Source organism: Lissotriton vulgaris, chromosome 4_1 (assembly GCF_964263255.1).
Source record: "Lissotriton vulgaris chromosome 4_1, aLisVul1.2, whole genome shotgun sequence".
Taxonomy (NCBI): Eukaryota; Metazoa; Chordata; class Amphibia; order Caudata; family Salamandridae; genus Lissotriton; species Lissotriton vulgaris.
The window spans coordinates 348,262,750-348,288,883 of NC_141691.1; the positions used below are offsets into that span (position 1 = coordinate 348,262,750).

General features: G+C 46.5%; 1 protein-coding gene across 2 annotated transcripts in view; it reads left to right on the top strand.

The window, feature by feature from the left end:
• LOC147718733 (sodium- and chloride-dependent neutral and basic amino acid transporter B(0+)-like) overlaps nucleotides 1-26,134 on the top strand; it is a 367,624-nt gene that overhangs the window by 311,053 nt on the left and 30,437 nt on the right. For both annotated transcript variants that reach the window (XM_086966770.1, XM_086966769.1), the window contains exons 12-13: nucleotides 2,800-2,899; nucleotides 17,946-18,055. In XM_086966770.1, coding sequence (XP_086822896.1) covers nucleotides 2,800-2,899; nucleotides 17,946-18,055 — 210 coding nt within the window. The remainder of the gene's footprint in view (nucleotides 1-2,799; nucleotides 2,900-17,945; nucleotides 18,056-26,134) is intronic.

Consider the following 26,134-nt stretch of genomic DNA (forward strand, 5'->3'; position numbering starts at 1 on the left):
TTTTTGAATGTACATTACTGCAACCTTTCTGGGCCAGATACAGAAACTCTTATCAGTGATGTTTAACGTATCTATAGATCTTTCTCTACCTATGATTCTATTGGGTCCATGGGCTACAGTTATTCATCCACCCCTTGATAATACGGGTCTGGAGCTAAAAGATTTACTCTTAGGCATTGCTTTTAAAATCCTATAAACAGAATGGAAATCCTTTCATCGCCCATCTTCTCATACATGGTGAGTATGGGTCTCATACCTTCGTGGAGCTCATACTTTGGTTGAGAACAAGCATTGCTCCCCTTTCATTTCTAGTAACGTATGGTGGTCTTTGGACAACTATATGAACTTGTCTTCTCAAGGGTTGGTACCTCAGTATCCCTTTGATTCCATTTCTTAATTTATTTCACTCAAGCAGATGTCTCCTTTTACCTCTTTGACTCCTTTCTTTTCCTCCTTCTGTCTTTCCCCACTTTCTTTTTTTTCCTTCCCCATTTTATCTTGCTGTTTGATCTCACCTATTAAACAATATAACTAATATATGCCTCTGTCAGGATATATAGTGATTTTGCCCACGCCATATCTCTGGGTTTTGTATTGTTTTTTGATGAATTTTATTTATATATATATATATATATATATATATATATATATATATATATATATATATACTTATTATTCATTTCTTTTTATCCATCCACTGACTTCTGTTATGAAATCTTTTTTTTTTTTTAATTCTTAAATTATTGGGCACTAATGTATTCTATTTCTTGATTCTGATTGGTTGTATTAGCAATATACTTCTCTTTTATATAATCAAGTAAATATTTGAACTAAAAAAATCATATTTTAAAATAGTTTGTAAGTACAAAAGTTTTCTAAACAAATATGGATGTAATTAGAAACATTGACAATGTAAGGAAAGGTTAGAAACTAACAAAACTGATTATACAAAAGAATGCTCTGCAATTCTGACTTGCATGTATGTCTCTGGGGAAAATACTTTGGAATGTGGTTTCTATACTTGATCCCAACTCCTATACTTCGTGAATTATGTCCCCTATAAAATTAAATATGGTCATCGTTTTCTTCCGCCATTTAATTGGGGAAACCAACGTGAGGACACCAAAGACATATGGAATTATCAGCATGCTACTGATAGCTGACTTTTACATTCCATTCTGCCTTACTGTTGCAATGTCTAGCTTTAGCAAATCCATCTCCTGAGCTCTTGTGACATGCCTGCGTCATTGGACCGCTGTTCTCGCTAATGAGATAAATGGTGTCTGCTGGTCGGTATGCTTCAGCATCCCTTCTGCAAGTGTCCGCCACACCCACACTGAAAGTGCACTGTTAATTGGAGCATCTACACAATAGTAGAGGAACACCTACACACATGTAGGTGTGTGGGTACTATAAACTTCTTGCAGCAGTCCCTTCATGGAGATCGGGCAGGTAGTGCAGGGAATGGTGAGTGTATTATATTGGTGAGGGCGGGTAGGATGCATCCCAAATTAAATGATGGTGTAGAGAAAGGCTATTCATATTGGTTTAGAATATAGTTTAGTGGAAAGAAAGACACCATACACATTTAGTTTCCATTTTAAGTGGGATTTATAATCCCTATGTTTGGTGTATCCCCTTCTTGAACATAGCGACAGTGTGAAGTCATTGCCAGAACCTCGCAATTTACTAGGGAGGAAGGCCCTATAATACCAATACATGAAGAATCCAGGTGTGATATTCATCAACTTTCACATGGTCTGCCACAATTTGTGTATGAACTCCTAAGAGGAAATATTAAGTGTGTTCAGTAAACACTCAACCCAAAATGTTAATATTTACTGGGCGGGGGTAATATCCCATCTCCAAGCACCCCACTTGGAAACAGGACCTCAGAATTTTAGAGCCTGATTCCCAAAGGTAAATTTATACTTTTGTGTAAGTTTGATTGTTTGATATTCACAAATGGATTTAGTACTATATTTACAAGTGCGTAGTCTCTGCACATAAAACAATAGTACCGTCCTATCTACTCCTAAATCCCTTTGTGAATAGCAAACAATCATAAATGTACTCTACAGTGTAAGTTTACCTTTGTGAATCGGGCTCTTAGAATTACAATACAGAAAAATCTTCACTAAAAAGGTGAGGCCCAATGGATTTTGCAGTGGTTGGTCAGAGGTGGCCAACAAAATTAAGATTTGGTGGGGTGGGGAGCGCGGTAGAGTGAGCTTGGGGAGCTTAATGATGGAAAAAAAGAAACACCTGAAGCTGCAGGCTACATCACTCCTCGTGCCTCTGTGTTCTACTGCTTCTTGGTCCTAGCAGACAATGGGCCAGCAGCAGAGATTCCCTGTGAAATTCCCGCGCTGCTCTCATGATATGAGATCCGAGCAGGGATTGGCCTTTGTGGGCTGCTTTGATGCTCCACTCAGGACAGGGAGTTTGTGCTGTTTCTCCAACCAGGCTGTTCAATACAACCCGTTGGAGCTGACTGGCCAAACACACGTGTACTGTAAGTGCACAAACCACTCCATCTCCCCCTCCCATGGCCCTGGCCCCATCCCTCCCTGCACACACTGGCTCAAATCCAGCAAATGAAAATTAAAACAACTATAGTAGATAGTTTTATTTTTTACCTCCTTGCTCAGTCAGTGGGGCGATGCTCCTCTGCCATTGCGGAGGAGCCGCCTCTTATGTTTTATAAATTAAGGAAACATTTAAGTCCAATTTTAGTATTGAAATGCTTTCTACTTTGTGGTTCAAATACTTGAAAAACATGTTTTGTTATCTTTACAGGCAGGAATTTTCTGGGTCGGTTTGATTGATCATTTTTGTGCTGGATGGGGCATCTTGTTCGCTGCAGTGCTGGAACTCGTAGGAGTGTGCTGGATTTATGGTAAACTTAGTGTTCCTAACTGTAAAAGACTGTTAAGGTAATGAGTAGAACAATGGAATTGATGTTTATGATGCTAAATGGAAAATAAATTTCTATAAGCTTCCTCGGTGCGCTCAAAACAGTAATTCTGTATGCACTCTCCTTTATAAACAATCGGGCAGATTTTTCCAGTGCTTACATCTTGCCCTAGTTGCAGACTGGGTCCACCAGCACTCATTTTGGGGAGTGGTACTTTGTATTTCAATTTCTGTCATTATTCGATCAAATCAATCATAAAAGACACATTTAAACAATACAATAAATATGTAAAAACACACAGCAACACAAATTTTGTTTAAAAAAAAGATACCAGTGGTGTTAAATGAACAAATATATTGTAATAATATAAAACACTTCGAAGTAAGAAGCAGTCCAAATGCAATACAAGGCTAAACATAGTTGGTGACTTTTTTTTTGTTTTTTATTTTTTACTAATTTTGCTCATAGAAAACCTAGAGAATGCGGTTACACAATACATCCGGTTACATTGTGCCTTGCAAATTATTCCGTCTAAGTGCCCAAGTCCAGCTCAAAAATGTAGTCTTAGATAGCTATGACCTCAGTAGTATCTGTTTTTAGGATATGCAGAGCCATATGGCAAGATCTTGTTCCGATCATTTTACAGACCGGTTTAAGCCACTTCTGTCGAGGGCCCTTATATGAAGTGCACACAAACAGGACATGTGATAAAGTATCATCCTGAGTTACACAATTGTGACATTTTGTGTCTTGGACTCTCTCCCCCCCCCTTTTCATAAAAGGTTTTAGTGGGAGAGTGCCAACTCTAAATTGATGAAATAATTTTCGATCTCCGGGGCATGTAATATCCCAGTAGGCCTCCAACCTGTATTTGCATTTAAAATCAAGAAAGAGGCCAGTAAGGGATGCACCAGAGACCAAGGACAGAGACTTTTGATAAACCATATCCCTATAAATGGCTTTGAAATCTTGTTTGGATGGGAAAGAATTCCCTTCGGGGTCCTCCCACAAATGAATAAGGCCCATATCTGATAATGTTGCCTTAATCTCTCGTAACCACATAATTTTATTACATTTATCAGCTTCTCTAGTAAACTTAACAGCTTTAGCATAGGGCGCTAACTCTGGAGTAGTCCAAAGTCCGCGCCAATAAGCAAGCGGTCTAAAACCCACAGCTTTCTCAAGAGATACACCCTAGATCTAGAAGTAAGGGCCTAAGAGGAGAAGATTGAGGGAGGCCGGTCAAAGACCGCAAAAATGTATTCTGAGCTACAACTAATGGAGCTAAATTTTCAAAGCCCCATAGTTCTGCCCCATAGATTGATGCTCTAACTCCTTTCCTTGATATATGGCGAGGGCCGGTCCAACTGGTTTGGTCTGGGATAACCTGAATTCTTTTAAAAGGGCTCCTGCTAATGTATTATGCCTTAAAACTAGTAAGTGGCTTCCAGTTCATACGTTTGCCCATAGTGATGCCCAGATATGTAAAGGAGTCTGTTTGTTCCTAGGACTTATTATTCATTTCTACTCTAGCCTTCACTATTTTATGCCTATGCACGACCATGTACTTTGTCTTTTCAACATTAACCGCTAAGCCATGGTCACTGCAAAAAAGAGTAAATCGATCAAGGGCTCGCTGCAGACCAGATTGTGTCTTAGACCAGATTAAAGTGTTGTCTGCAAACATTAATAGCGGAACCCTAGATCCAGCAAGAGTAGGGGCGTCCGTTGGATAATCAGTATAGTAAGCAATAGCATTATTTATGAACAAGGAGAAGAGAGTAGGGGCCAAAACGCACCCCTGTCGTACTCCCTTACTCACAGGAAAACAATCTGTTAGCTCACCATGCTGACCCCATCGTACTTGGGCATATGTTGACTCGTGTAATTTTACAATAAAAGATAGGATCTCCGCAGGCATCTCTACTTCCCTAAATTTGTCCCACATCTTGCGGCGGGGGACTAGATCAAATGCAGATTTAAGGTCTACTAATGCAACACAAAGTGTCTCCCTGCTAGGACCACAGTATTCCAGTATATCAACCTGAATCTAAAAACGTGATCGATAGTACCAACGTGAAACTGAAACCCAGCATGATAGGTGGATAGGATTTAATTATCATCTATCCAACTGTTTACCCTACTTAGCACTACCCTAGCCACAATTTTTTGTATGGTGTCTTTTAGGCTTATGGGCCGATAATTAATTGGACTAGCACGATCCCCCTTTTTATAAATGGGGATAATTTCAGCCCCGCGCCAAGATTCAGGAATAGGTGCCCCTTCTGGCCAAACCATTAACAAGAATAAGGATGTAATTTAACCAGTTCTCCCGGTCTGACTTAAATACATCTGCCGGAATGCAATCCGGTCCAGGTGCTCTGCCTGCTGCTACACAATCAAGGGCTCTCAACTTCCGTCTTAGAGAATGTTAGAACTAAATCCGTCTCTACACGGGTGCTAATTTCTAGAACTATCTTCAGATGATGAGAATTGGGTCTGATCGTGTCACCCAGGCTTCTTGAGGGACATTATTAACTAGGGCGGGCTGGCAGGCACAACAACTACCTCATTTAATCAAGTGCCAGAACAGAGACCAGTTTTTCTCATTACTTGCTTCCAATAAGTCCCTCCATCCATTCTCATCAAAGGCCTTCTTTGCCTTAAGTTGGATTGCCTTGTATTCTAACCTTCGCTCCCTTACCTCCCACGTCGAACCCATTCTAATTGCTTGGGACAGGTGTCTAAAAGCTAGCCTACATGCTCCATCATGCCATTTAGCGGTTTTATACACTGGAGGGACATTAGATCTTTTAATATTTTTCGTAAAATAGCTTTTCAACTTAGAGAACAAGGACTGGTGAGTCTCGGTAAGAGCAGAGAGGTTAGCCTTGCTGGAATCAAGGTAGGAAAGGGTTAAGAGGGATTCTTCGATTCTGCTTTATCTGGGCCATAATACCCTCATCCTCGGAGACCCATGCCAATTTTAATCTTCGACAGTCATGTGACATAAGTAAGCATGCCGTTATGATATCTGTTCCACCCCTCGATTGTAAACATCCCTTTATATCACATTTTAGAGATAATGGGTCATGAGCACTCTCTGGTCTAATCAGGACCTCCATGTTCGAGGCATGTGGGCTGCTGAATTCATATCTGTGCATAGTCCGCCACCTAGTGTTGGGTCCGGATGATTGCACATTGTTGTCCTGGAAGAGTCTTCGAAGTATCACGAGATAGGTGGCTCCTCCCCTGGACTACAGTGCGCATGGGCATCGCCTCCATCCCCAGATTGTTTTTTTCCGCCATTGGGTTCGGATGTGTTTCGGTTCCCTCTGTCGGAACCGATAGTTGTTCTACTTTATTCTCGAGACCAAAAGGTCTTTAGGCTGGGCGTCGGTATAGTTGCGTACGGTTTTCTTTCTGACTCTCAGCTCCGATCTCTTACTGCCCTTCCACGTGCTTTCGACGCGGACGGGCCTACACTACACCCTTTGCTATGGAGCGGACTCCGTTCAAAAAGTGTCCGCTGTGTCACTCTAAATATTCGCACCTCGACGTGCACCCTGTGTGCAACACCTGCTTGTCACCGGATCATCGCGAGGACACCTGTATGGCGTGTTCGAAGTTCCGAAGCAAGAAGACTTTGAAGATTCGCCGGGCCAATCGGCTCCAGGCTCAGTTGTCTGCTTCGGCACCCCCACCAGATGACATTTTCCAGGAATCTGTCGAGGGAGAAGACGACGTGCGAGGGTCGGACTCTGGGCCCGCGTCCGAGGAGGAGCCCTACGACGCGGGTGAGGAGGACTATACCGAAGTCTCCGACGAGGTAGGAGACGACGACCTGGCTTGTGCCACGATGGGAGATAGCTCGGAGGAGCATCTCCATACAGACTCAGGGGTTATTCCCCTTCATGCGGCCCAGGTCGAGGGATCGCCTTCGGGCCTTACCCAAGATCTAACTATGAGTCCTACGTCCCCGCCTACGGGCCCGGTCACGGACATTTCTAAGCCATCACTTATGTTGAAGAAAACGAAAGTGAAGCCAACGGGTCACGCACCTTCGGATGCGAAACCGAAACTGAAAGTTGCGCTGGTGAAGAAGGTTCTGGAGGCGTCAACTTCCAAGAAAACCAAAATGGCCGACTTGAAGAGCCACGCCAAAATGGCCGACCCGAAGCCCTCTGGGTCGGCGCCGAAGGGGGTCATGGACCCGAAGACGGTTCCGAGGAAACGTCAGGCCGATGACGCACCTAGACATGGGGCGTCGGGGCCGAAGAAGAAGTCTACCGGTGATCAGGCTCTCGAAGATGAGGGGTCGCTCGAGCCGGTTCAGCCCTCGGCAGCCTTTACGAAAAAAGTGGGGGACTCCTTACAGCGGATCCGGAAGTCCACTGAGGTTCATGCTCAGGACACCGTAGCGCCTACGCTCACGCCTAAGCCTACTAAAGAGCTAACGCCCATTCGTTTTACCCTTCCTCCCAAATCGGCGCCGAAGGCCTTCGCGCCGAAACAGGGGCACGCGAAGGAGGTATTGACGCCGAAAGCTGCCTTGGTGGTGTCGAAGCTTCGGCTCCAGCCGCTTGCGGTGGAGGAACGTCGTGAGGTGATCATCGACGCCAACACTGGAAAATTGTCGCTCCTCAAACAAAAGATTACGTCGGAGCCGGCCTTGAAACCTTTTAAGATTCCGCTCAAGAACAAGAAGTACTCTGCGGACTCTTCGGCTCTAATGGAACCTGTGTCCCCACAGGCCTGGGAACACTCGCCAACGCATTCCCCCGCGCCTGATGCGGACGAGGACGATGCCGAGTACACCTATCCTGCGTACTCGGATCCGGAAGAGGAGCATGTGCCCTGGGCCGCAGGAGGCGACGCAGAAGACCTGCAGTCGGGTCAGGACACTCAACTTTTCGCCGCCAAGACGTCCCCGACAGAGGACTCGGCGGCCTTCAATGCCTTAATAGAGAGAGCTGCAGCGAACCATGACGTCGAACTGCACTCGGACCCCATGGATGCGGACTTCTTAGTCGACACCTTCTCGGTAGCCGAAAAGCAAGTCAAGACACTACCGATGCTTAAAGGGGTGCTGAAACATGCACAGGAGGTTTTCAAGGAGCCCACCCGGGCGCGGGTGGTCAACCCTCGCATCGACAGGAAATATAAAGCGGCGCCCACGGATCCCACGTATATTAAGGGACACCTGCCATTGGACTCCCTGGTGGTTTCCAACGCTCGGAAGAGGGCGAACTCGCAGACTACTGGTGACGCTCCTCCCCCAGACAAAGAGTCCAAGATCTTTGAGGCATCAGGCAAACGCATTGCTGCACAGGCAGCTAACATCTGGAGGATCTCTAACACCCAAGCCCTGCTTGCACGTTATGATAGGGCCCATTATGACACATTAGAGGCCATTCTGCAACACTTGCCTGACCAATACAAGGAGGCGGGAGAGATGCTCATTCAGGAGGGTAAACTCATTACAAATGCATCCATCAAATGTGCCCTAGATGTGGCAGACAGTGCCTCCAGGGCTATCAATACAAGTGTGTTACTTAGACGCCATGCCTGGCTTCGAATCTCGGGGTTCAAACCCGACATCCAAACCACGATATTGAGTCAAACAGTTAATCCTGACCATCTGTTTGGCCCTGAGGTGGATGCCTCCCTAGAAAAGATGAAAAAAGATACAGAAACTGCCAAATCTATGGGGGCTTTACAAAGTCAGCAGTTTCGGGGTGGTTCCTTTCGCCGCTCCAATTCAAGAGGCACCTCAAGGGGACAGGCATCCCAGTCCACACAATACTACAAGGGTAACACCCAGCCCTCGTATAACAACAACAAGGGCAGGGGTGGCTACAGAGGCAATAATATCAAAGGCAGGGGACGTGGAAACAATAGCTCCAGGTCCACCACCACCAACAAGCAGTGACGTCTTGTCACTGCCCCCCGATCACACGACACCTGTCGGGGGGAGACTCCAGCAGTTCCTGCCGGCGTGGAGGTCCATCACCACGGACAGGTGGGTGAGGTCTCTTGTCCAGTACGGGTACTGTCTAGAACTTACGTCCATTCCACCGGACATACCGCCAAGAAGCCGTGCTATGTCCGGCGAGCACTTGACCTTGTTGCAGCAAGAAGTTCTAATCATGCTGCAAAAAGGGGCGATAGAGCTCGTTCCACTGCAAGAGCGGGGAACAGGGGTTTACTCCCTGTATTTTTTGATCCCCAAAAAGGACGGATCACTCAGACCGATCCTGGACCTCAGGCCCCTGAACTGGTACATCAACTCGGAGCACTTCCATATGCTCACATTGCAGCAGGTGCTTCCCCTGCTTCAACCGGGGGAATTTCTAGCTACGCTGGATCTGAAGGATGCCTATTTTCATATTCCCCTGCATCCTTCCCACCGAAAGTATCTCAGATTCACGATCTTAGACCAGCATTACCAGTTCAGAGTCCTGCCGTTCGGGGTCACCACGGCACCAAGAGTATTTACGAAATGCCTAGCGACTGTGGCGGCGCATCTCCGTCGCCAGCACGTCCACGTCTTTCCATACCTGGACGACTGGCTCATTCAAGCAAAGACGGAACAGCAGTGCGTAGACCACGTGTCACGCACCATTCACCTCCTGCACGATCTGGGATTCTCTCTGAACTACCCAAAGTCCCATCTCCAGCCCGCCCACGTGCGACAGTATCTGGGCGCGACGATCGACACTCTGGCAGCCACTGCGCAGCCGAATTCAGTGAGAATCGCCAGTATCCAGGCGCTGATCCAACGATTCAGACCCCAACACTCGCTTCCAGCGAGGGTGTTCATGCAGTTGATAGGCATGATGGCCTCCTGCATCTCTATTGTCCCGCACGCGAGACTACATATGCGTCCGCTTCAGGAGTGCCTAGCACGTCAGTGGACTCAGGCTCATGGGCAACTGACAGACCTAGTGTTGGTGAGCGGTCGGGCGTACAACTCTCTGCATTGGTGGAATCCACAAAACCTTTGCAAGGGCCGACCATTCCAAGAGCCTGTCCCACAGATCATCCTGACGACGGACGCCTCTCTCCAGGGATGGGGAGCGCATGTACTCCACTACACTGTGCAGGGACTGTGGACACTTCAGCAAAGGAAGATGCACATCAATGTGTTGGAACTGATGGCAATCTTCATGGCCCTAAAGGCGTTCAAAGTACATCTGTGCAACAAGGTTGTGTTGATCCGGACGGACAACATGACGGCCATGTACTACATCCAGAAGCAGGGAGGTACACACTCTCCACAGCTGTCTCATCTGGCTCAGAGCATGTGGAAGTGGGCCATTCAGAGGAACATCTTCCTCATGGCAGAGCATCTCCCGGGCAAGGACAATCAAATGGCAGATCTGCTCAGCAGGCACAGCCATCAGATGCACGAGTGGGAGATACATCCATCAGTACTCCAACCGTACTTCCAAAAGTGGGGTCATCCAGAGATAGACATGTTCGCCACAAAGGAGAACGCAAAATGCCAAAGCTTCGCCGCCAGGTTCCCACACCCCCAATCACAGGGCAATGCGATGTGGATGAACTGGTCAGGCAGATTTGCGTACGCTTTTCCCCCAGCACCTCTGATACCGCTGGTGGCGCGCAAGCTCAGGCAACACTCGATGACGCTCATCCTGGTTGCTCCAACGTGGGCTCGCCAACCATGGTACACCACGTTTCTGGAACTCTCCGTGGTACCGCATCAAAGCTTCATCTCACTCCCAGCCTTCTGACGCAGAGCCATGGCGACATTCAGCACCCAGATCCGCAACAGCTCAACCTGGCGATCTGGCTCCTGAAGTCCTAGAGTTTGGCTACCTCAATCTTCCTCCCGATTGCATGGACATCATTCGGGAGGCAAGGAAGCCCACTACTAGAGCTTGTTATGCGGCTAAATGGAAGAGGTTCGTCATCTACTGTGTGGACCACAGCATTGACCCGCTAGATGCTTCCATTCAGAACATCATATGTTACCTCTTTCACCTGTATCGATGTAATCTAGCGTACTCTTCCATCCGCATTCACCTGTCTGCTATGGCAGCATACCTCCAGAATAGGCAGCACCTGTCACTCTTTAAGGTCCCTGCTATCAAGGCTTTTCTGGAAGGACTCAAGAGGGTCATTCCACCAAGGACTCCACCAGCTCCAGAATGGAACCTCAATGTGGTTCTAACAAGGCTGATGGGTCCTCCCTTTGAGCCACTGCACTCTTGTGAGCTCCAGTTTTTGACTTGGAAGGTTGCGTTCTTAGTAGCAATTACATCGCTACGGAGGGTTAGCGAGCTGCAGGCGCTCACCATCCAAGAACCTTTCTTCCAGGTACATGCTAACAGGGTGGTGCTCCGCACTAACCCTAAATTCTTACCCAAAGTGGTCTCACAGTTCCACATGAACCAAACAATTGAATTGCCGGTGTTTTTCCAAAACCCAGAGACGCTGGCGGAGCGTATACTCCACACTCTTGATGTGAAAAGGGCCTTGATGTACTATGTGGACAGGACAAAAGATTTCCGCAAAACCAAACAACTCTTTGTTGCTTTTGCCACACAACACAAGGGAAATGCAATCTCCAAGGCGGGGATTGCTAGATGGATAGTAAAGTGCATTCAGATCTGTTACGCTAAAGCTAAGCGCACTCTCACTATCCCACCAAGGGCCCACTCCACTAGGAAGTTGGGGGCCTCTATGGCCTTCCTAGGTAACATTCCCTTAGAAGACCTCTGTAGAGCAGCCACATGGTCTACCACACATACTTTCACTAAGCACTACTGTGTAGACGTGCATTCCAAACAGCAGGCAGCTGTTGGTCAGGCTGTTCTAAAAACGCTTTTTCAGACTGCTGCAGCTGGCACGGGCGGCCGCCGTTAATGGAGGGACTGCTATGTATTCTATGCACAGATATGAATTCAGCAGCCCTCATGCCTCGAACTGCAAATGCTACTTACCAGTATGCATCTGTTCTTGGCATGTAGGGCTGCTGACATTCATATCGCCCACCCTCCTCCCCGGCGCCTGTAGCAGCTGCAGTATTTATTCATATACACACATATGCTCATAGCATGGTCATCACTCACTTTCTTCACTCCATCTCTGCCAATGGCTAAAAACAATCTGGGGATGGAGGCGATGCCCATGCGCACTGTAGTCCAGGGGAGGAGCCACCTATCTCGTGATACTTCGAAGACTCTTCCAGGACAACAATGTGCAATCATCCGGACCCAACACTAGGTGGCGGACTATGCACAGATATGAATGTCAGCAGCCCTACATGCCAAGAACAGATGCATACTGGTAAGTAGCATTTGCAATCCTTTAGCCTCAGCCAGAGTTCTAAGTTAATTAAAAAGTAGTCAATCCTACTGCTTCTCATTCCGATGTTACTATCTGATTATAGATCTCCCATTGACAGCTCGAAGCCCTCTTTCCAATGTGAGACTTTTAAATTGTAGGACTGCCTTTGTCCATTTTTTAATTGGGGGGGGAGCGATGACGGCACACCCCATGTTGCATCCTTATCGCTACTGAGGCAGCCATCTTTTAAGCCAAGTGGCTCAAATGTACAATTAAAATCCTCTGCAATAAGTTACTTGCCTCTTATAAAGATTTAATGAATTGATCTAAACTAGAGACAGTTGGAGAGGCTCCCCCCCCCCCCCCCCCCCCCCACCATCCCTCCTGAGTATACATTAATCAGCATAAAATCGGGTTTATCTTTGGCAGTTATTGTAAGTGCCTGTAAATACAGGTTATCTATCCCTAGTTCTTTTACCTGATACCCCACCTGTTGTCTGACCCAAACAGTTAATCCTCCTGAGGGGCGCCCTTCGGAACTTGCAATTGCTGGTTTACCAAAAGCCAGATAGCTTGGATGAAAAATCTGACTCAGAGACCAGGTTTCCTGGAAGGCGATGATATCAAAAGGCTCAATAAATGTAATCCAATCGGAAGTGGTGGTCTTCGAAAAAAGGCCAGCAATGTTCTATAATATATTTAATATACTAAGAGTGGGACCTTCCCTGTTCTATCAACATTGAAGTCTCGATGTGCACAGGCCCCCCTGTAATATTTATATGAGGGGATAAGGTATTCACAAGGGAACAGTTGGCTGGATAATAGAATCCACTGCCACAGTTAGTAGTTCGGAAGGCAGTCAATCACATGCATCTAGGCCAGACAAAGAGGCATACCTGTTGGCATGGTTGAAATCAAAGAGACCGCCTATAGGTCTTTTTAATGCCAAAAGCCCCCAACCCCTTCCCATCCCCCCCCCCAAACCCCCCCTGTGGAGTAATGGTACAGGTAATACAAAAACCCCAGTGGCAAAATGGAGATTTTCCCTGTGTGATTTCCTGGGTTTCTACTCCCCAGGTACTCCAGTAGGAATCGGGAAAGGGGAATTGCGGGAGTAGACTTGGGGATACCCGGATTGCACAACACATTTGTAGAGGGTATAGGGGGCCAATCATTTTTTCCCAGAGTCCTTAATACAAAGATTGGGTACAATTTATGATTCAAAGTTAGTTAATCTGTCCTCAATCAACGTAAGTCTTTCCAAAATTGGGGTCAAAGATGATAAAATAAAAGTCCCCACTGTGGCCAACAGAGCCTCGTGAGTATCAAGAGGCAGAGCAGTATGTAGATCTTGATTAGAAGCAGCATTGCCGACTCTTTCAGGGAGGGGGATTGATGACCATAAAGATGGATACCCACCATTCCTATTAGACATAGGCTTTTTTGCGCTTTTCTGCCTTTGCGGGCCCCCTCCCCTCTACCTCTTTAATACCGATGGCAAGTCCGTAGATGTGTTTGGGTGCCAACCTTGTGGCAATTCGTTAAGCTATACTACTGGGTGCACCTTCTGAGCCATTCTCCGTGACTGGAGGACTATTTGAATCCTTGATTATTGAGAAATACAAGGGGGTTTGGGATCTGGGTCGCACTTCTTGCTAGGTCATGAGAATCAATGTCGAGTCGATGAATGCTCAGGTGTACGTACAGATTTCAGACCACCCAGCGATGAGCATTTACATTGTGGGAAATCTAAAGAGACGTCGCTCGGTCAACGCTATCTCGTGGGCCAAGACTGAGTTAGCTCTAATCAAAAATTGGTCCAAAGTCCCCACAACGCTCCCACCAGGGAGTAAAGATTTACCCTTCCCCTCGCGAGTGCTCATTATAACAGAATATGTCCACAACAGAGGAAGCTCCCCCAAAGACGATCAATGCTGCTCGAAATCTGGGCATTAAGTTTGACAATACCCTGTCATTTAATCAGCAAGCCAAAGAAGTAGCAGGGGTATGCTTTGGTATCATCAGGAGCCTCAGAATTTTTTTGATCTTCTCCCTCTGAGTGCCAGACGTACGGTTGCTGTAGCTCTAATAATCAAGCTGACACATCGCAGCAGATCCTGGGACCTCTGAGCCAGCGACTATATCCCTTCACTGATTGGAAGCGGATTATAAGGCCAGTGAGCCTCATCCCTTACAGGCGATTCAATACGACCTGCTATTCAAGTGGACTGTCGTGAAACATACCTCTGTCTTGAAAAAGACCCGCCGCGACCTTAGACACGGGCGCGGAAGGGTCGAAACGTCTACATCCCACAACGGGCCATTGATTTCTAGGATCTCAAATACTTAAAAGAAACATTGAAAAATCTCTAGACAGCCATGAGGAATGGCTTTGAAATGAATAATTGTGTATATATGTATATATTGATTGTATAGATGTGCATCTCTCACTGTACATATATAAGAAGTTTTTATCACTTGAGCACTATTCAATGTCACTTTCTTTTGCACAAAAATTCATGTGGACAGTCTTTGATCTGTACTGCATGAAATATTTGAATGACTTCAATTCATATAAAATATGAAAATGCGATGAATAAGACCTAGAGTCATTAATTGTGAGGTTCTGAATTGTGTTGTCTTAGGAGGGGGGTCCTCCAATACAGTAACAGTACTCTATAAATCACTCTTGGTTTTCACCCGACGAGCTTATTAGAAGCTCTAATAACATCCAGGCTGGACTATTGCAGCAGTCTGTATGCAGGGCTAAAGAAATCCGCCCTGCACAGAGTTCAAATGGTCCAGCATGCAGCCACTAAGCTGGTCCTCAGACTGCCTAGAAAGTCCTCGGTCTCTACAGCTTAAGATGCCTTACATTGGCTCCCAGTACATGAGCGCATCCTGTTCAAGGTTCTTACAATCACATACAGAGCCTTCCACCACCAAGGCCCACTGTATTTGCGCAAGTACTTCAGACAATACCATCCGTCACGTACACTCAGGTCCTCCACAGCAAACTTGCTCTATGTCTCCAGGTTTAAAATGACGACAAGAGGAGGAAAATCCATTGCAGTTATTGGCGCGAAGGCATGGAATAATTTACCTCCATCCTTGCGTCAATCTGCAACTGAGCAAAAATTCAGAAAATTATTAACATGGATTTATTCCCTGCCAGACTCCGGATGCATGACGCTTCTATGATCCTCCCTGCAGACAGGTAGTTTTACCACGACATTCTGCTGCCAACTGACAATCTGGAATCTAAGTGCCAAGATACTCCCTGGAGTGGTAGCACGCTATATAAGTGCCATTTCACATCACATCACAAGGGAATGGTAAAAATAAAATTGGACGAGTAAAAAGGGAAATCCCTAGATATTTAAGTCTGCAGTAAGTCAGTAGTACGTAGGTATCCACTAACCCGAGGAATCACAGGAGTTAGAAGGGGGGGGGGGGCCAGCCTCCTCCGGCCTCTAACTAGTGCAAACGGGCCCGCCCCTGGCCCAGGCTTCGCGCCGATGCGTGGCCCGCAAAGCGGGAGCGACTAGGTGCTTTGAAGGTGCACGCAGATGGTCTCAGGTGCGGGCCAATAACTCTGGGCTCCCTGGGACTTGCAGTCCCACTTTGTGCAGTGCAGGCGTCCTCCTCCAACAACTAAGTGGCAATAGTAAACTAGTGCGCTAGTATACTGGTTCTCTGGCTCTTTCGTTTACTTGTGCGGGCACTGGCTGGAAGCCCCCCTCGTCACCCACCTCCCTCTGCAAGGGTCTGCGAGGGGTCTGATGGGCACACGCACTGTGACTGGAGCTGATGATGCTATTGATCCTGCTAGTCCTACTCACAGATTCCACAGTTATCCGCTGTTTGATGCACCAGAACGGGGCAAGGTGGGTACAATGGTCAGGTGGGGCAAAAAGTTGAGGCAAGCCAGGACCGCGCCACACTGCAGCTGAACCCACCTTACTGCAGTTTGCAATCAGGCAAGTATTGCACCAATGTATCCGGGCGGTGGCAGGCGGAGGTCGATACTGAGCCAGCACAGCGCAGCGCAGTACCAGCTGAACCACCCTCCCGAGCAGTGACTGTGGGCCCCAGCAATGTACAATCTCAGATGCAGGTGGGGAGCCAAGTAGGAATTTCTCTGTAGCCCGATGCAGAGCCTTTCCCTATGTGCGCACCTCAGTTGTTGCCGCTACAAGAGCAAGATATTGGGGAGGGTTTTAATCCTGCAGCTCTCAGCCCAGTCACTGCTGTCTCCCCCCTGCAACCTAAGTCAGGGAGGATTCTCTGGTTAAGACTGACCGCAAGCACCCACCGGCGCCCAAATGAATCTAATGCGTGTGCGAGCTCCTAGTGTGGCATGGGAGGTTGGCGCATCAGTTACTTGCGGCAATCAGTCCTTCGCAGCTGCAGCCTGCCGATTGCGGCTCTGCCCGCACACACGCCGCGCGGCTGCAACCTCTCGGGCCCCAGGCCCGTGCATCGGGGGGTGCTCACCTCCGTCCCGTCGATCCCCTCAGCGGCCTCGGTGTCATAGTTAGGAGTTAGGCCCTCTGCTCCACTGGGGCACAATGCAGGCGGGTCACTGGACACACATCAGCACTTCACCTCTGCAGCGCGGCTGCAGACAGCCGATCGATTGATCGACCGACCTGGGAGTGGTACTTACTTTTTCCCAACCGGCTTTGATCCAGTGCAAGAGAGAAAAACACAAAAGGGGAAAGAAGGTGGACAAATAGTGACCAGGAGGAAGAAGGGAAGCGAGAGAACCTGCAAGTGTGAAAGACAATGTAATTTGTGTTTGATTAAAGATGTATGCGGTAAAAACGAGACTACACATACTTTGTATTTGGCACTCCTGGCATTCTATGGCACCAACTGTGGCTGCTGAGCAAAACTTTGGGCCCCGGCTCTTATCGTTTTACAAATTAAGTATTGGATTTTTCAAGACTTTGAGCTTCCCCAAAATAACAAAGTGAAACTAGGCGGGGAAGCTGCCCTTAAGGCTGCACAAATAGTGCTCATGTGCACTACTTTGATTCAAGAGACCATTTCATGGATGGTACTACAGCATATTACACCTACCCGTGGTGTTTTTTTGCAAGGCCAAATCTACAAAGTTTGTCAGACCTGCCTTTGCGTTAAGAAATAACACCTCTTTGAGGTGTGTGTTAACTAGGAGAAATATATATTTATTTCTCCATATATATCACTTATTATTTGTGTACTGAACTGCTCACATCCAGTGGGTGAAATGTAAATAAAATGCATATAGGATTTTGTACTGGATAGGACATCATGCACACACCTTTTCACTGTAGTGAGAGAAGAGAGTAGCAGCAGAGGCAAGATGGCTCTGCCTTTCTTTCTCCTACTGTGTTGCGCTATAATTGAGTAAATGTGCTCCATTCATTTTGTCTATTTTAACTTTTTTAAAATAATTTTAACACGGATTTTGCAAGTATTAGTTGATACATATTTGACCCTGTAGTGCTGTACAGTTTTCAAGTCGTTGGAATAGCATTGTAGATTGATTATATTTATTGTCGACTTAATAAATACATGATTTTCCATAATGCAACTGAGACATTCTGTAATTTGACAATGAATTAAAAAGGTGTGACACCGGAGCAAATGTACAGGGAGATCACTTAATAATGTGTCACCTGCTCATTCTATGCCACATAATATCTGAACATTTACAACTCAACAGGAGGAAACCGGTTTATTGAAGACATAGAAATGATGATTGGTAAAAAGCACTGGCTCTTCTGGGCGTGGTGGAGACTCTGCTGGTTCTTCATATCCCCATGTCTCTTGCTGGTAAGGTAGCACCATTAAGCATTATTCATATCTGCTTTTTTTTATATGTTCTATATGATTCGGGTGCCACCTAAAAAGAATTGATCCTTCACCTGTGTCTGTGTTTGTAATCATAGATAATTAAACACATGCCTCCCCAGCAATCAATTAAGCAAATGGAAAACGCTCAGAATTGGGGTCAAAACACTCCAACTGCTGTCCCCTACTCAAAGCTTTCATGAAGATAATGATGGGGCATTCTACCCGAATCCACATCAACATGCATCTACGCAAATTTACAAAAACTACTTAGCTACCTAAAGTTTCAGGCCTGCTGCAGCCATATCCCAGACCCACTCGAACTAGAGCTGACCATCCTTTTTCACAGGTTCAACCATTCACTTATAACTTATGGCTTATACGCAACATTGCCCCAATAACTGCAGTCCTCCACATCCTGTACCCTAGTCAAGTCTGCAGTCTGTCTTAAGTCGCTTATAAATCTATCCTTAACATCTGATATTCTTTGCAGTACTCTAAGGCAAGGGTTGGTCACAGCTACAGTGAAGAAAATTATCCACAACTTTTTAATAAAATACGTCTGCCCATTTTCAAGGCTCTTTTTGGTGAATAGTCATTGTAGAATTTGTCCACATGTAAGAGCCACGCCATGTAGTAGGCAGTGTAGGGTACTGTGTACCAACACTGCACAAAAACAGTGCCTTTCAGAATTACTTGAGCTTTGCTATAAAATGGCCTCTTCAAAACCATTTGCATCCCCTATAAGGTGTTCAAATATGCGACATACATATTAACAGGCATTGAAAAGCAGGACCTTAAGACAACTCGACAAACGAGCAGCAACAGTACCACAGGTCAGAGAGCAAGAAATGCAAGGAAGCGAAAGACTCGAAGCCCTTTCCTGCTGTGCCCGAAGTGTGTGGAAAGCCACCTCAGTAGATATCTGCCAGGATTCTCTCCTCTCACACACTTCAAAATAGAATTTAGAACCCTTCTTCTCAAGCTAACTCTTCTTCAACATATAAGTTTTGGGTCATTATTTTAGCCTCCACAGCCACCATGGGCTGCCCCAAAAAACCTTCAACCCTACCGCTACTTCCGTCTACCCATCAAGGTTCCCCCAGCACCCTGTCCTCCCCCAATACCTCTAACACCACTACCCACCCTTCCTTCACTCACGAATTGTAACTTTTTTGCTCCAGTCCAGCACCTGCTACATTGGTTAGATAAGTTTTAAATCCACATTCATAAATTCATGGTCAGAACGTTGTTTAGCAGAAGTTTTCCAAAACATCGACAATAATGGTCAGAATCACAAAGTGATAATGGAGAGCATGGCTTCGAAACTATGCTGTAACAGTGTGATTACCTCATGGATTCATTAACTCCCTATTTTTACTTTGACTATGCATCAGAATAGTAGCATAGGTCCCGGGCAATGGCATATGTAAACTTTATGCAGATCATTCTTGGTGTCAATCATTTCTTAGGTATGTTCTTAAGTATGCTCTTTCAATGTATGTGGGAACCAAATTCAGATTCTAGTCCGCTAAACTGGCTAGGGGGGGTCAATAAGTCAAAAACATTTTAGTCTATCCCACATTCATGAGTATTAAATTAAGTATCTTTACTTGCCTCTTATTTATTTACGTACAATTATCGTTATATTATTCTAAAAGTTTACCTACCCATTGTGAAGATCAGCCAAACTACCCTGACCCACATTTTGCCTTTAGGGACCGGTTTCACAAAGATTTGTTTGAGTGAGCATATGCTTCTTCTGTATTCATTCTTACATTTGTATATGTAAGTCACATCTACTCAACAAAAAAATTGTGTGAATAGGGCCGTGGATAATTGCAACTATAATCAGGTAGAGTGCAGGCATTACTATTCCCACCTGTTGCTGTTTCTTTGCCGGTTTTCTCGCTCCTCCAACCATTGTGCCACACTAGGGACTACCACTCCCAGCACCCCTAGCGGTACGCTGCCCCAACCGACGGCTCATCATGCCTGGGGGCACTTAAAGCAAGCTAAGGGCTCCCACAGCGCGGCATGTGCCCACGCAAAGGGCGGGCCTGTCTGCGCCCTGAGGAGGCCGGGGTCCCCCTCTTGGTGGTGATTTCCAGGGGGCAGGACTATCCAGGTTTTCCATCGACGTTCCAGCCATTGCATGTATCATCTTTGCTCATCAGCAGACACTCGAGGCTCCTGTGGTGCAAGGTAAGCGCCACTGCATCACGTTACACCACTTTGTAAGCACCTTTCCCACAAGTTCTCTGCCATTATCGACTATTCGCCAACACTCACGTGGGCCTTAAGGAAGAAGGGGATTAGCTGAAGGGGGTATAATAACCCGGCTAATCTCCCACGCTGCGCCATCTAACAGTACTATGGACTGCATTTTAAAAAGGGCAGCAGGGTGCTTGAAAAAGAAATTAAACTTGTGTACCGTTGACTCGCCCGGTCCCTGGTATATCATCTCCCATCAAGCACTTCTATCAGTGGGTATCAGGGTGTTGAGGATGGAACAGAGTTGACTGCCACTTCTCCACATTACACCACTCCCGAGTTGCAGCCTGATCGCAATGAGACATCCGTGGGGCTTATATTAGGTAGTAGGCTACCAGTCCAAACCAAAGCCCGCCGACTTGTTGACCAGGGGGCTCAGGCATGTGGTGGGGTGGAATCCGGGGCCAACCGTAAATATACCACCACTGGGGCTAAATCGAAATGTTCGAAGGTGGACTTTGCATCTATGAACAACCAGAGTGCAGTACCCTTGGTGAAAGACGACCTGGCGGCCACGATAGAGGTTGGTTTAAGTTCCCTTTTTGATCGCTTGGATATTATGTTGGATCCAAGCAAGCAAAGACGGTCTGTTTATAGAGCGAGTCCTCTCTAACCTGTCCCAATCACTTTTAACACCCACCCCTAATCTACGCTCTGGTGACATAGTGGTGGCACCTGCCGACACGGCACCCGTTATTTCCACCTCAAATACATTGCATGTAGCGCACATTGCCCAATTCGCCCATCTTGGGAGTACCATCCCTCTTCCTGGCTCTTCCACAAGCATCGGACAATCTCTACTTTCTACATGTGGTTTGCAGGCGAGGCCACCCAAGCAGTTGTCACCTAGTCTAGAGTCCAATTCTTGCCGTTTTAGCTCCTCATGTAAGGGCTGAAGAAGGGGTCGCCCAAATTTTTTCCACTGTTGACTAGGATAGTATGACCCAAGGCTCAATCTCCTTCCATCTTCCCTCGGAAGCAACGTCGTACCTAGTGGGTTTTAGGTAATGTGCCTGTTTTAAAGCTGGACATGTCCGAGGATTTCCATCTATTAAAGAATACGGTCCTTTATTGGCTTAGTTCCAATACACCTCTGGCTTTAGAGTGGAGAGGGACATCCTCATGGTTAGGAGGATGGCCTGGATAGTTGGTTCGAAAAAGTTGTGATGGTGACTTTATAATTATTAATTTTAATAGACCACATCTGGCACGAAGGATTCTCCATGCTGCTAACCACAGTAAACGAACAGGCCCTCCTTCCTCCATAAGAGCACTGCCCCTGGGTTATTTTTACCCACCTACATTCATGGTACTGCAGACAAGGAAACTAGTGACAGTCGGAATGGTCTCAACCACCATCCCTCTATTCAACACATTTGAGCCGCTGGGTCAACTTGATTACTGCGGTTGACAGGGTCCAAGGAAATCCACTGTGCTCTTACAAATGGACATAAAGGATCAACTAACCCAGGAGAATCACTGCAGCCACCCGCGGTAACAGCTCTTTTAACATCATAGCCGGTTTGGCAACTAAGTTTGGATATCCGGGGGGTGCTGGCCTTCATCAAAAAATACAACCTCTGTCTCCAAGAGACATGGACTATTGACAATACTTACTTTTTGGAGGCCTTTAAGCTTTTTAACATCCCTGCTACTCCCTCGAAGGCGGGTTGTTCAAAAGGGGACTTGCTGTCGGTGTCTTAGTTTGCGAGGTGATTTTTGTGTTATTTAACACAGATAATCCCTCTCTCCAGGCGTTATCCTTTTCCTCAGGACCCCACAGTCTCATGCCTCTGAATTTTTATATTGCCACTTCTCTTTTCCCCGAGTTGTGTAATGTCACTCGCTTATGCTAATTTGTAACGAATGTTATGACCTTGCCTCGTAAGCCTGGTAACAAAGTTCTGATAGGGGACTTCAACACACATATGTGCAGCTTTAATGCAGGAGGGCATAGGGGCTAGCGGAGTCTTCTTGTAGATGGTGTGCATTTTACTCATGGCAGACGGGGGGGCGGGAGGGGGGAGAGGTAAATGCTTTGGTTTGTGAGTAGGACTTGCAATTAACAATAGGGAAATTGATCCTGTCCAGGTGTTACCTTATTCCAACTTTTAAGGGGATGCTAATCCTCTATTGATTTTATTTTAATCTCTACCCCCCTGTATTACCTGCTCTCAGATTTTTCAATAGCCAGGAGTTATAGCAATCATAATCCCCTGTGTATTAAAGTCATTTGACCCTTTTTTGATGTAAAAAGACAGATCAGAGGAGGAGGGGTTCTACGGGCTATAGACGGAGGGAGACGTCTTAGATGGGGGGCATATCTCTCCAGACTTTCTGTGCAGGACCCTATTGGACATGTGCTAGAAGGAATTTCAGATCTGTCAGAATGTGAAGGTAGAGACAGATGAGTTCATCTGTGCTTTCGAACTAATTACTGGCTCGTCATCCAATTATTGACCGCTCTATCTCGGTGTTCCAATGGAAAGGGAATCCAGATGGTTTAACCCAGAATGCTCGCTCACTGCCAGGAGGCTGAAATTTGCTCTCCATGCCGCCCCGAGGAACGCCGCGTTAGTTAAAATCTGTAGAAATCAGTACAAACTAGCGCTTAGTAATCTAAAGCGGCCCTGAAGGAAGAAGCTTGGGGCAACCTCATGTATGCAACAACCTATAAGTGAAACGCCAAGTTCTGGAGTATCATAAAAAGCCCCATCTTGGGAGAAGAAGCCGTTAATGTCTTAGAAGCACATATCACTGAAAACTAATGGGTTAATCATTTTGAGGACATGTTTAAGGGAGACTCTGCCCCTTTGCTCTTACTTAATCTTTGTGGTAATAAAAAAAACTAGTAGTACTGGAAGAAGTAAGACGTGGTATGCCTGGTCTGACACGCAATAATCCCACCTGATCTTTGTTTGTCAGAGGTGGCACTTTGGGCACCAGTACTTCTGTAATTAATGCAGCTGCTAGAATCTGCACCCAGTCATCATGGGCAACTTCCATTATTGTCCCAGCTTTCAAAAAGGGGATAGGGATAATTCTGCGTGTTATACACCCGTCTCCCTGTTAGATTCTGAGGTAAAAGTGGTTGGTAGGATATTACTGGACAGGTTATTGACCTGGGCTACTGACAACAATACCTGTCTGACATTCAATATGGGTTTCGCCCTGGCCGTTCTACGATTGAACTATCTTTGAACCTATTTCTTATAACCAGTCAATATACTGTTGCTTGTAGGTGTACCATTTTCCAGGCTCTTATGTATCTGTAATCCTCATTCGATTGCGTTAACCGGGGCAAATTATGGCTGATCCTATTAGCCGTAGAGGTAGACAGGGAGTTGGTCTCTTTTCTCCATGATCTCCACCGGGACACCAAGGCAGTAGTGCGATACTCAACGAGCTTGAGCGTATCTTGTCCTTTCCCCGTCAGGTGTGGTGTCCGTCAAGGCTGTATATTGGCACGGTTTCTCTTTGACCTCTACATTAATAATCTGGAGAAAATCCTCCTGAAGACTGAGACTGATTATTCCCGGTTCAGACGGCGAGGTCTCCCGGTTCTGCTATACGTAGACTACGCCGTCCTGATATCTAGGACAGGGAGGGGTCTACAAAAAATCTTATCAACGTTCGCCCAGTTAATGGGAGACTTGGACTTACAAGTCAACAAATACTAGATCATGCAACTGGGGACGCGGCCTAGACAGGTAGGGCCTACCCGATCCCTAAAACTTCTGCTTTTTCCTATCTGGGGTACTCCTGGATGATTAAATCGGGGTCCACAACTTACCCGTAAGAGAAACAACCTTAACAGGGAATCTGCTGCAATTCTTAACTTTGCTGTGAGACTGAGTAAAAGACCCGTAGGGGCTCTCCTTGAGCTCGAAAGGGCAAAGTGTTTGTCAAAAGTACTCTATGGAAGCAAACTCTGGGGATATGCTGAAGTAAAGGACATCCAACTATCCGAAAACAAATTCATGAAACGTCTGCTGTCAGTTCCCCGGGGTATCCCCTCTTTTATTGCCCATGAAGAGCTAGGAATGCCCTACATTACAGACCAGATAGACTTTCGCCCGCTGTCACTTTGGTTAAAAACATGGGTCCGGGTGGGGAACTCGTTAAATAATGAAATCCTTAAAGATTGCCTAGCCTTGCTAGCCTTGGATCAAGTACTAAGGATACCGTGGCTGAATTGCATCAAAAGAAGCTTCACGAATCTGGGCAGAGGAGACCTCTTTTGTAACCCTGAGGGAATCCGAAAAATTGACATACCCCTCCTGAAGACTGCATTTAGAATGCACCAGACTATATTAAGGGAGGAGAGGGAGCTCATGAAGCCAAGCATACATCACTTTGTTATATTAAAGTCCACAGAGATGGCTGAAACACATTTACTTGTGTTGGTGAATTCCTATGATAGATTCCTGCTGACCAGGTTTCGGTTTGATCCGTTTTATTTACTTCTTTCTTATCCAAAGGGCACAAAAGAGGGCAATCTTTCCCGCCCTGCGGCTGCACAGGAACATCTCCCCAGGAAATGCTACATATCTGATAGACATCTAGCCGCAGTTTCCTTAACTTAAAATATCGGCAGGCGTCAGGCTGGATCCGAAGAATTTGTTTCCCAGCAGTACCTCTGTGTGCTGGGGATGGCGCCGCATGGCTCTGCCCTGAAGTTGTCCTCTGACATTACGTCAGTGGAGCCATATAAGCCCCTCCCTGCCTGCTGACTCAATTTTCCTACTTTTCCGTGTTCCAACGCATATCCAGGAGTAGCGGTTCCTCTGGCCTGTTTCAGGCCTGCTTGACTCCTTCGGCATCTGGGAACGCCTTTGGGTTTCAAGGCGTGTGAGACCTGTACACTGCATATGTCAGCGACTGATCTGCACTAGATCTGGATGTGGTGCTTGGGAGTGCACCATGACTCCAAGGAGTGCAACGCCTGCCCGCAGCTGAAGCCAAAGTCCGTGAGGTAGTGACAGAAGAAGTTGCTGGCTGCCCAGATGGCCTGCTCTGAGTCATTGTCGTTGATCTCCTTCTCGAGCTCGGGCATCTTGTCGGGTCCTTATTTATTTTATTTATAGAGCGCACTGTCACCTTGCAGGCATCCTGGCGCTAACTGACTCACGGGCAGACAGGTGTCAGACAGGGCAGAACCGCAAAATATGTCACTTAGGAAACGGCCAGTTTTTAATCTTTCTTCTAAATGGGAGAAGTTCTGTGGTTTGCCTTATCTCAAATGGAAGCAGATTCCATAATTTAGCAGCGGCCACCTCGAAGGCTCTGCCCCCTGCTCTGACCTTCTTAAACCTAGGTACTTTCACCAGCCTGGCCGCTGAAGACGGAAGAGGCCTGGCCGGTGTGTGCCAGGTAGATTTCGATTGCAGGGAAGCAGGACCAATTCTGTGAAGGGCCCTAAACACCAGACAAAGGGCTTTGAATTGTATCCTGACGCAGAGGTAGCCAGTGCAGCTTCGCAAGGGCAGCCGACCCATGTGCTCTTCTAGGAAGCCCCAGAGCCAGCCTAGCAGCCGCTGATTGCATCCTTTGAAACCTATCCAACAGAAACTCAGTGGAGCCCAGCAGAAGGGCGTTGCAATAATCCAATCTACTGAGGATTGTAAATCTTGCCACTTGAGCACATGCCTGCAATGGTAAAAGTGGCAGAACTTTCCTCAGAGATCGAAGGATAGCAAAGCAGCAGGTGGTCTTTTTTTACATGAGTCTCAATTCAAATAAGTCTTTATTTCGACTATTTAGTCATAAAAGACAGACATTAACATA